Raw genomic sequence first — 11,200 nt, forward strand, 5'->3', positions numbered from 1 at the left:
TGGAAATGATCCACTCTCTCTCGCATGCAGACTCCACAATCTCTTGAAAAAAGCCCCTTCCAAGGAAACAATAGTCGACCAATGAGGCTTTTCCATGGTAGGCTATAAACGAACAAGGGAATTCATCTTCACTCAGGATTCTTCCAAGAAACAGTAGGAAGACACCACAATTAAATAGCCTATTGTACTCTCTGCACAAAGTCTCCGGTTGTGGATCTCAACCTGAAACCTGGCAACTCTCAGGTTGAAGCCCACGCCTGCTTGAAAAGACTCCCTCTAATGGATGTTAATGTGTTGGAGAAATTCTCCAGACATGCGAGGTCTATCACATCGCAACTGTCAACTCAAGCTTCAACTACCTCGGCAAACATGTCAGGAACACACTAGGTTAGGTCCTCTCTCTCTCAAATCTGTGAACTTTCCCAGATATCACTTCCTCTGCTTTGTAATCATCTTAAAGGGGCAAAAGTTACAAATTTGTATTGGCCTGCCACACAAGGAGGCCTTAGTAAAGGCGAGGGCTGCTTCAAAAGCGAAAAATCATTTTCTTGGTTTTATTTTATAAATACTATTTTGTTGCACGCGTGCCTCGAATTCCCACCATTTCTCCCTCTTTTCCTCATTTCTATTTCAAGGCCCCCTCTCTCTCTCTCTCTCTCTCCCCCTCCCCCTCTCTCTCAAGCTCTCAAGTTTCCTCCAATTCCCACCATTTCTCCCTCTTTTCCTCATTTCTATTTTAAGGCCCTCTCTCTCTCTCTCTCTCTCTCTCTCTCTCTCTCCCTCTCTCTCAAGCTCTCAAGTTTCTCCCCACTCTCGATCTCCATGCCCACATTATGGGGATGCAGCCAAGAAGCTCCACCATTGCTCCTCCATAGCCTCTAACTCCTTGTGGGAGGCCTTATGAATGTCAAAAGTTATTCAACTTGTTTTTTTAAATTAACGCCAATAACGAGATTTGTAGTAGTTATATAGATAGCACTAGCCAAAAGGTCGACCCATCGTCTTCTTTATCAACACCAAAGTCTGCAGTCGTGAATATCGACTGCGACGTGCTTGCTATGGCAGCCATGGCTCTCGCTCTTGCTACAGCCTTCTGGATTTCATCTGTTTCTTCCTCCTCCTCCACTCCCCTTTACCATGATTCATCGCTCCCTGTTGAAGCCAGAGTCGCTCGCCTTCTCGCCCGCATGTCCCTCCCTGAGAAAATCGGCCAGATGATGCAGATCTCCCGCTCCACTGCAGCCGCAAATCCGTCCCTCATCGCGGAGTATTTCATTGGTACCTTTGCAATTTACAGCCCACGGAAGCTTCGGATTTTGTTTCAATGCTTGGGAAGTTGCTGAAGCTGTGCAGGACCTTTGTAATTGACTCCAGGAAGTGTTCTGAGCGGGGGAGGAAGCGCTCCTAAGCCTCTTGCATCTCCTCGCGAATGGGCAGATATGGTCGACGGGTTCCAGCGCCAGGCCTTGAGAACTCGGCTCGGCATTCCGATTCTGTATGGAATCGATGCTGTCCACGGGCACAACAATGTCTATGGAGCGACCATTTTCCCTCACAATGTCGGTATGGGGTGCACGAGGTAACTGCTTGATTGTTTTCGGGCTGCAGACAGTTGATGTACTACCGCGCAGGTGTGTGAAACCTTTAAGTCGATGTAATGTATAACAATTCACGTTTGCGTAGGGATCCAGATTTAGCAAGGAGGGTCGGAGCTGCCACTGCTCTTGAGGTCCGGGGCACTGGAATCCCTTATGTGTTTGCTCCAACTATATCGGTCGGTGCAACATGGGTGGTGTGATTGATGTTCATTCACCAGGCAGATCAATAATTCTCGATAACCGAACGATATATTGTTTCAGGTTTGCAGGAATCCGAGTTGGGGCAGATGCTATGAGAGCTACAGCGAAGATCCAGAGCTGGTGAGAAATATGACACAAATCGTAACTGGTTTGCAGGGAGAAGCATCGCCCCCTGGGTACCCTTCCTCAGTAGCACAGTAAGTGTCGATCTACACAGCAGGCAAGCGTCTTCTATAACTCCTCGTGTTTTCTTCCCAGCAAGATGGAACCAAATTTTTTCTAACAGGCATCTGTAGGAATAAGGTGATTGCCACAGCAAAGCATTTTGTAGGAGATGGAGGAACTGCCCAAGGCATCGACAACAACAACACTTTGAGTAGCTACAAGAGGCTTGTGAGCATCCACATGATGCCGTTTCTGGAAGCCATAGCCAAAGGAGTGGACACTATCATGGTCTCGTACTCCAGTTGGAATGGGGTGAAAATGCACAGCAACCACTTCCTTTTGTCACATGTTCTGAAGAAACAGTTGGGTTTCAAGGTATAAATCGACAGAAATCGACATCGAGCAGCACTGCGATGATTGATCATTCTTTGCTCTATATGCGATGTTGATTCCGATGAGCTGAATTCCGACAAGCTCTGTGTACAGGGCTTCGTCATCTCAGACTTCCATGGAATAGATATGATCACCAGCCCTCCGGATTCTAACTACAGATATTCGATCAACGCCGGCATTAATGCTGGTATTGATATGGTGAGTGCGCAGCATACATCTACCTTTCTTTCCGTGAAAATTTCCGTCTTTCAATTCGAAGCTGCACTTGGTAGTTTGCTAACATGTTTTTTCGCAGGTGATGCAACCATTGAATGTCCATGACTTCGTGAATAACTTGACAGTCCAAGTTCGTTCAGGCCAAGTATCCATGAGAAGAATCAACGATGCCGTTCGACGAATCCTGAGGGTAAAGCTTCGCGCTGGTTTATTTGAGCACCCAATGGCCAAGCGCTCGCTTTTTAACATGGTCGGAGCTGAGGTGAGAAATCGTTTGCAAGTCCCCGACCTTATTGTGGTTGGAATGCCAGGTTGTGATTCGGTGTTCTCACCAGAGTGTGTGCAGGCACACAGGCAGCTGGCGAGAGAAGCAGTGAGGAAGTCCCTTGTGCTGCTTAAGAACGGAAAATCATCGGATGAGCCCCTTCTACCGTTGAACAAGAGCGCTTCCAAAGTCCTTGTCGCCGGGAGTCATGCTGATGATATCGGAAACCAGTGTGGAGGGTGGACGATCAGTCGCCAAGGATCTAGCGGAAACATCACCATAGGTGACCATATTCTCTCCAAAATCTTTGGTTCAAATCTAATAAACAAGAACTGCAATCGGAATTCAAACAGCTAAATATTTCACAGTAACTTCACGATCTAGCTGCATTAAAGACATATTTCGCACAGACATAATTCCATTTCAAAACTTAGCTGCAATTCACATTCAACTGAATCGTGAACAGACATAATTCCATTCCAAACTCAGCTGCAATTCATATTGCTCCATTCAGACAGCTGCAAATTGACAGGTCTACTCGGTGGCCTATGCGCAGGGACGACAATCCTGGCGGCCATTAGACAAAGTGTGGCTCCATCAACGGAGATAGTGTACAGGAGATCGGCAGGGGCCGAGATGTTGAAGCAAATGCAAGAGGAGGGGTTCGAATATGCAGTAGTGGTGGTGGGCGAGTATCCATACGAGGGATCAGAGGGAGACAACGCAAATCTAACGATTCCAGAGGAAGGCATAGAGACAATGAAGGTGGTATGTGGATCAGTAGTGTGTGTAGTGATCTTGATATCAGGGAGGCCTTTGGTGTTGAAGCCAGAAATGATGGAGATGATGGGAGCCCTTGTAGCTGCATGGCTGCCGGGGACTGAGGGTGCAGGCATTGTAGACTTGTTGTTTGGGGAGTATGACTTCCATGGTAAATTGGCAACAACTTGGTTCAAATCTGTTGAGCAGTTGCCCATGAACCTTGGAGACCCCCACTATGACCCTCTCTTTCCCTTTGGGTTTGGGCTCTCCTTACATAAGACCGTCCCATGACCACCAAAATTAGTGCCTAGCTAGTTCATCCATACAAAGAATCTCATCCATGAGGATCCCTAAGCATCAAGAATGATTGTGCCCTTCCCAATTGCAAAATGCATGCACATCTGTGCAATTTTCATGTGCAAGTGCACTGTCCTATGTTTGTGTTTTGTGTATGTGAGAGAGAGAGAGAGAGAGAGAGAGAGAGATGGGTGTGCATGTACATATATGTGTGCGCACGTGTGAGGGAGAGAGAGAGAGAGAGAGAGAGAGAGAGAAAGAGAGAGAGAGATGGATGTGCATGTACATATATGTGTGCGCATGTGTGTGTGTGCACGTGCGCGTGCATGTGTGAGAGAGAGAGAGAGAGAGGGAGAGAGATGCGCATGTACATAAATGTGTGTGCACGTGCATGCATGTGTCTGTGTGTGAGAGAGAGAGAGAGAGAGAGAGAGAGAGAGAGAACTCTACTTTTATTCACGAGAGCTTTTAGCATCTCAATAGACATAAGAGCCCAAAATGATCTCAAAACATCATCTACTCAGAATTGATCTCAAAATATCATCTTGGCATATCTTTACTTGGCCAACACTAGAGCGCTTTATGAAACTCTAAAACCCTATGAAGCCATGTGGCACATTCTAAGCCATTAGATAACTGGCTTATTATTCCTTACTTACAATAGCCCATATACTAGTTAGATTTTGATCACAAATGTCCTAGAGAGAAAATTCTTGCCAGAGCTAAAAGAGAGAAAGTTTTGCTAGAGCCAAGAGAGAAAATTGTGGGATCGTGCTAAGCCTCATGCTAAGCCTAGTACACAAGGAGAATAAATGACTCTAAAGAGGATCAAAGTACATGAGAAACCCCATGAGAGAGAGACAAGATGGGCACACAAATGTCAATCTATTCCAACTTGTTCTTCTGCAATACAAGACATAGGCTTCTAGAATAGTCAAACTATGTGGGATCCTCTAATCCACATATCATCGAGTGGTAGTCCTTGCTCCATATCTTCACATCATGTAGTCCACATCCTTGTGTGGCTACTTTAATTCTTTCTAGGCCATACCTTAGCCTCTAATTTATGTGCTCATGGCACCATATCCCTCAATACTTCCCCTTGGTACTAAGAGTAGAATGTTTCTCCCAAGCAATCCCATTATTAGCATCCTGAAGACCATAACACAACAATATATCCTGAAATGTAATGCCATAAGATCATCTATAATTTGTACAAGAGAAAACAAAAGACCAAACTTAAGCACCCTAATCCATATATGCGGTGACTTGCTTGTGTGAAAAAGATTAATGAAATCCCATAAATGAGTTCAATGCACTCTAAAAATTGATTCCAAAATAGCATGTCTCTACAACAAAGACATAAATTGAAAGAAAACATAGACATGGCTACTTCAGTCTAGAGGAATGACATCCACATGATGCAACAAATCTGATGCAAAAATAGCATGTCTTTACAATGAAGACATAAATGAAAGGGAACATAGATATGGCTACTTCTCCAAAGCAATGTCATCCACATAGATGCAACAAATAAAATTCAAAAATAGCATGTCTCTGGAAAAAAGATACAAAATGAAAGAAAACATAGATAAGGCTTTTAGTCCTGTCATCCACATACTATGCAAATATTTATTCTCTTCTTAGCTTTTGCCTTCATGTCATATTGCCCACCATGAGCCTCCATATGCCTAGCCATGCTCTCTGCATAACAAGGAAAACCACTACTAGAACTGTCATTTTGTAGTAACTCCCTTCTTAGGGATTAGAAAAATAGCCCAAAGAATGAATTCTCTATGTCTAATTACTAGAAGTCAACATTTTCAATGGGCTCTCCAAACTCTGGAACCATATGAGGTGTGGATGTAAATGTCTCTTCTTGACCTTCTACCACTACACATTTTAAAAAAACATTCAATTTTAAAATCAAACCAATTGAGTATCCAAAAAGTAAGCTTCATTCTATTTTCTTAACACAAGACTTTAAAATTCGAAATTAAAGCATAACATTGGACTATGTAAACTAGAATGAATCACCTCTATGTGCCAAGATCTAGTTCACAACTTTTCGATCATAGTCCACTCCCATGACGTGGACCCCAACCTTCCCTCTTGCATCGATGGTCCCACCTGCCCCAACAAGCAAATCTAGAACCACTCCTCCTTCCTTCATGAAATCTAGAAAAGAGGAATTTCATGAACAATTCAGTCTTCTCCATGCTTCTCCTCAATGGTCTATTGGTATATATGGTCCATTCCAAATTTGGAAGTAGGTGGGTCCATGCATTACTTTTTAAATTAAATAACTTCTCTTCAAGTTGTCTTCCTCTTTCTTCATACAATTTTGTGGCACTAAGCTTGTCATGAAAAATGTATAAATCTAGATCCATCTCCTAGATTACCATGACAAAATAATAGGAAGAGAAAAAAACAAGCAACAAAAACAATAAACCCCATAAACCTTCTATTATCTAACTACCTACTACTATTATCAACGATCAACACAATCTTGCAAAAGAAACAACTTAGTCCCTCTAAAAGAAATGAAAAAATAAAAGTAATAAAAAATAATGAAACTTCACATGTCTGCCATCAAGTTGTTGAGAGTTGTGGTGCCATGTGCACATGAATTAGAGGCTAAGGTATGGTATAGGAAAGAATCAAAGTAGCCACCCTAGGATGTGGACTACATGATGTGGAGATGTGTATTGAGGATATCCACAAGGAGAGATGTGGATCAAAGGATCCCATAGATGTTGACTATTCAAAGGGCACTGTCTATAAGAGGCCTATCATGTATTGTTGAGAACACACATTGCAAGAGATATAGATTTGCTATCTCCCTCTCATGTCTTATTTAGTGTGGTTTGAGCCTCCTTCTAGTTCTTGTGCTGATCTTGTGTGCACTAGGCTTAGTGGCGATCATATATTGGATCTTTCACATGGTATCAAAGCATAGGTTGTCCACAAAGCCTAGGTAGATGAGTGTTGTATAACTCATTAAAGAGAGAAAGTTTCCGGCCACTATTCTTTTTATGTGAGAGAGAGTTCTATCGATTCATTGCTTCGAGAGAGAGAAAGAGATATTTTCGGTCTATTATTCAACTTCTTCAAGAGAAAGAGAGAGAGAGAGTATTGAGAAAGATTTGCATTGAATTGAGAGACCTAGTTCTACTTTTGAGAGAAACGAGCGAGAGAGAGAGTTGCAAAAGATACGCCAGAGGGATTTGACTCCATTGCTTCGGATGAGTCCCTTGTTCTATAGAGAACTTTGAGTCTCTAAAGCCTATCAACTATTCTTCAGAGGCTGCCCTACAATGAAGCAGTGGCCAGAGGCAACTTTAAGAGCAACTGAGAGAAGAAAAACTTCTTGCAATTCCACATGCAAACACCTAGCTACAACTACCTGTAGCTTCTAAGGCTACCTTGACGATAGGGCGGCAGTAGCACAATAGCATTGGACCACCAATAGAGTCAACTAAGGCATATGTAGATCCACTACAGGATCCAAAAATCATGTGGTTCCAACCCATATCTTCTCTGCCTCCAACATAGCTTCAACGACCTTCATCCATGGACTGTAGCAGCCTAGCCTCCTACACCAAGCAATGGCATATAAGGCGCCTTCAACAAACGGCTCAGTGAGCAATGCCAAAGCAACACCGCATATACCCTGCTAGCCCAAGCCCATCAACATCTGACTCATAACATACACCAATCGGGCGACTCATCCAATGATTGGTAGACCTGCAGAAGCATACGACTCTCAGATTTCCTCCACGGGCCAACGGGCCGCCTTCATCGATAGCCTACTTTGCAATGGTCTTCTCTGAAAATACATTTGGATATTCAGGATCGCGTATAGAACTCACCTCCTAGCTCATTGCAAGCTTCCTCTGGGAATACAATCAACGAAGCCAGCTCACCTGTAGCGCCAATAGCCTCTAGCGACCCCACCTCCAACCAAACGATAGAGCAGCCTCATCAATCAGCCAATAGCTTCCCCTACAATGCTCTACAATGAAATCAGCGTGATTAACTCCCTACAAATCTGTCATCAACGATCATTCGGATCACGAACGACAGCCCGATGATCGCCTCTCTTCAGCAAAGTCCTACACATCCCTGCAACACCAAAAGCTCTCCAATGGGCTAGAACTACAGCACACAAGCCCCTAGACTCCTCCTACCACAAAAGCGCAACCCCACTCGGAATCTACAGTAGTAGCAATGGCCAACATACCGGATGGCTCTTGGTACCCACAGCTACGCTTCCTCGGCAGCAGCAGCGCGACGACCATCATGATGCAGTAACGCAAAAGAAAGGTGCAATTCTTGGATTGGAGAAGACGATGGAAAGGCAGTAGAAAATATTTCACAGGAAATCACCATACCTTGGAAATCCTAAGGTTTCTCACTCCTCGACACATGGCAAATAAGCCACTCAAGATAAACCTAGGTGACCTTAGGTTAGCCTATGGTTAGGAGTTTGACATGTGTCAAGATAGGATTTAACTGTGGCCAGATTACAAGATACCCATGGTTAGGCATGGTTCAGTTAGTGGGGCTAGGTTCAGTTACTTGAACCATAGTTAAGTTTGATAACCTTGGGTTAACTCATTTGGCTCAAAAGATTGACACATGGTAGAGTGCCACATAAGCATGCACATTTAGTACTGCCTTCTAAACACACAGCCTCTTGTTAATAAGCACTGTTTGAATTCTACATGTGAATCCCTATGCCACATCATCAAGGCCCCTCTTCTTCACAAAACATTCGACAAGGCGTAAGTTGCAATCCAAGAGGAATTTGCACACGCTCCAAAAAGGAAAAGGCATCGTCTTTTTGAGTTGTACATGCTTGTTAGATCAAAATCAATGTTAGCAATTAGACGATGTCAATATTGAAAGAAATCAATTGGTAAGTCCTTTGCAACAAATGAAAAAGCGACACATGAATGCAAAATGCATGCGAGAAGCACATGTGCATGAGATGACTTTAGCCCAGAACATGGTATCCACACATAAAGTGTTAAGGCACATGGAAGAATAGAGCATCGCGCATCAAGCTACATCAGGTGAAGAAGACAATGACATCGACATCAAGCATTAAGAAGCAAAAACCTTGCCACCTTCAGCCCATATGTTTTATAAATCCAACCTGATCACCTGAGAGTAGCCATGTAAGCACCCAGGGGAGGTATTGACATGTAAACCACACTTGACTAGCTTAAGTGGAAATGCATGCACTAAGGGGAGGTGATGGATTTGTAACTCACATTTGACCTACTTGCAGTAGAGCCAAAGGATCATGGCACCAAGGGGAGGTATTGAGAGTTGTGGTGCCATGGCAATGAGGTTTTTAGAGGATGAGTTTGGCCATATGTACCCCCCCCCCTTTCTCTCTCTCTCAGCAATAGCAATCTCTCCACAACCCTACATTGAGGCCCATCACAAAAAGTGGAAGGTGTGAAAGGATGTGTTCCCTCCTCCCCTCCATAATTTTAGCAAAGGAAATAATTTGAAAAGGATATGACACTGGGATTAGAGAATACATCAAGCAACATGGGAAAAGGAGACAAAGTTGAGAAGGAAGAGAAGCTCAAGAATGAAGAAAAGCAACCAAAAAGGTCAAAATCAAAGATATGAATAAGCATATCAACTGTAATGGTCTACAGACTGACAACACAGTGGGTACAAAAGGCATCCATCATAGCATTTGCCTCAGAAATTTTTGACCCTAGCCTCAAATTCTTCATCATTATTATTGCAACCCATTGTACAAAAGGCAGCCATCATAGCATTGCCTCAAAAATTTTGACCTCAACCTCAAATTTTTAATCATCATCATTGACACCCTTCGTATAGTATTTGGAGGTGACACCACCAACAACACCATCATTGGAGATGATTGTTGTCAGGATGCTTGCTTGCACTTTGTTTGCTTACCACACTTAAGCCTACGTCTCTCACAGGAACACGACTCGAGGTCCTAAGCTACACATATACTACAACGACAATCCCAACATATCTGTAGGTGACAAAAAGCCTCGGAACTCTGCAACATAGAATACCCAGCTCTTCCTACGAAAGCAGTAGGAAAGAGTCAACAGGTATGTTGACTCAGGTGCGTCAAACCACATGACAGGTGATGCAGAATGGATGCAAGATGCAAGGAAAATGGAAAAGCCAGGATTTGTGGAGACTGGTGATGATACTACACATCCTATTGTGCAGATTGGTAAAATTCCTTTGTCTATATAGGATGGGAAAAAGAAATACCTGTCCGATGTATTTCATGTCCCGAACATCACCAAGAACCTGGTTTCTGTTGGTCAAATGGTTGAGCAGGGCTTGCAGGTCAGATTTAATCCTCATGGATGCTTTGTTGAGGATATGAAAAATAACGGTCACTTGATAGCAAAAGGAAAGAAAAAGGGCAGGATGTTTACATTGGATGTGGACATGCCTGAATTGAGTGCAGCAATGTTTGCACATGGGACCGGTGTAGTTGCAGATATTGATATCTGGCACAAACGCATTGGTCATGTTAATATACAGCGACTTAAATCAATGCAAGCCCAAAGTATTGTTGCAGGATTGCCTAAATTCAAGGTTGCAAAAATGCACAAGATTTGTGAAGCCTGTCAATTTGGGAAACAAGCAAGGAAACCTTTTCCTAGGCATGTTTAAGAGAGTAAAAAGCCATTGGAATTAATCCACTCTAATGTGTGGACTACTAAAGCTGCATCTATTGGAGGCTGTCACTATTTTGTCACATTTATTGATGACTTCAGCAGAAAACTTTGGGTGTATTTTATGAAAAAGAAAAGTGAAGTGTTTGGGCACTTTAAAGCTTTCAAAGCTATGGTTGAAAAAGAAACAGGCCTGCAAATAAAATGCCTAAGGTTAGATGGAGGGGGAGAGTACCTCTCAAATGAGTTTGCAAGGTTCTTGCAGGAACATGGTATAAAGCAGCAATATTCATGCAGTCATACCCCACAACAAAATGGAATTGCAGAAAGGAAAAACAGGCATATTGGAGAGGTATCTCAGGCCATGCTAAATGAGAAAGATCTACCAGATTATTATTGGGCTGAAGCAGTTGCTACAGCAGTTTACATAATGAACAGGACTCCCACTGCAACAATACATGGCATGATGCCAGAGGAGATGTATACTGGTAGGAAAGGAGACATTTCTCATTTGAAAATTTTTGGTCGCATTGCTTATGTTCATGTGCCAGATGAGTTGAGGTGCAAGTTGGATCCAAAGGCTGAGAAGTGTGTCTTTATTGGTTATT

General features: G+C 43.2%; 1 protein-coding gene across 5 annotated transcripts; it reads left to right on the forward strand.

Annotated features, from left to right (window-relative positions):
• The first annotated feature begins 1,010 nt into the window (after positions 1 to 1,010).
• LOC147881378 (uncharacterized) lies at positions 1,011 to 3,993 on the forward strand. Of its 5 annotated transcripts, none has more exons than XM_087369863.1 (9): positions 1,011 to 1,278; positions 1,375 to 1,579; positions 1,684 to 1,774; positions 1,860 to 1,996; positions 2,096 to 2,339; positions 2,451 to 2,555; positions 2,653 to 2,835; positions 2,920 to 3,121; positions 3,371 to 3,993. In XM_087369863.1, exons 1-9 carry the CDS (start codon positions 1,059 to 1,061, stop codon positions 3,889 to 3,891), a joined length of 1,908 nt encoding a protein of 635 aa, XP_087225989.1. In that variant the 5' UTR covers positions 1,011 to 1,058; the 3' UTR covers positions 3,892 to 3,993. The 5 variants fall into 5 exon arrangements, with proteins under 5 accessions (XP_087225989.1, XP_087225990.1, XP_087225991.1 ...); XM_087369864.1 differs by having other exon boundaries at positions 3,395 to 3,993; XM_087369865.1 differs by having other exon boundaries at positions 1,684 to 1,729.
• Positions 3,994 to 11,200: the final 7,207 nt, after the last annotated feature.

Source organism: Dipteris shenzhenensis, chromosome 31, assembly GCF_047967505.1.
Source record: "Dipteris shenzhenensis isolate YYH24624 ecotype China chromosome 31, Dip_SZ_1.0, whole genome shotgun sequence".
Taxonomy (NCBI): Eukaryota; Viridiplantae; Streptophyta; class Polypodiopsida; order Gleicheniales; family Dipteridaceae; genus Dipteris; species Dipteris shenzhenensis.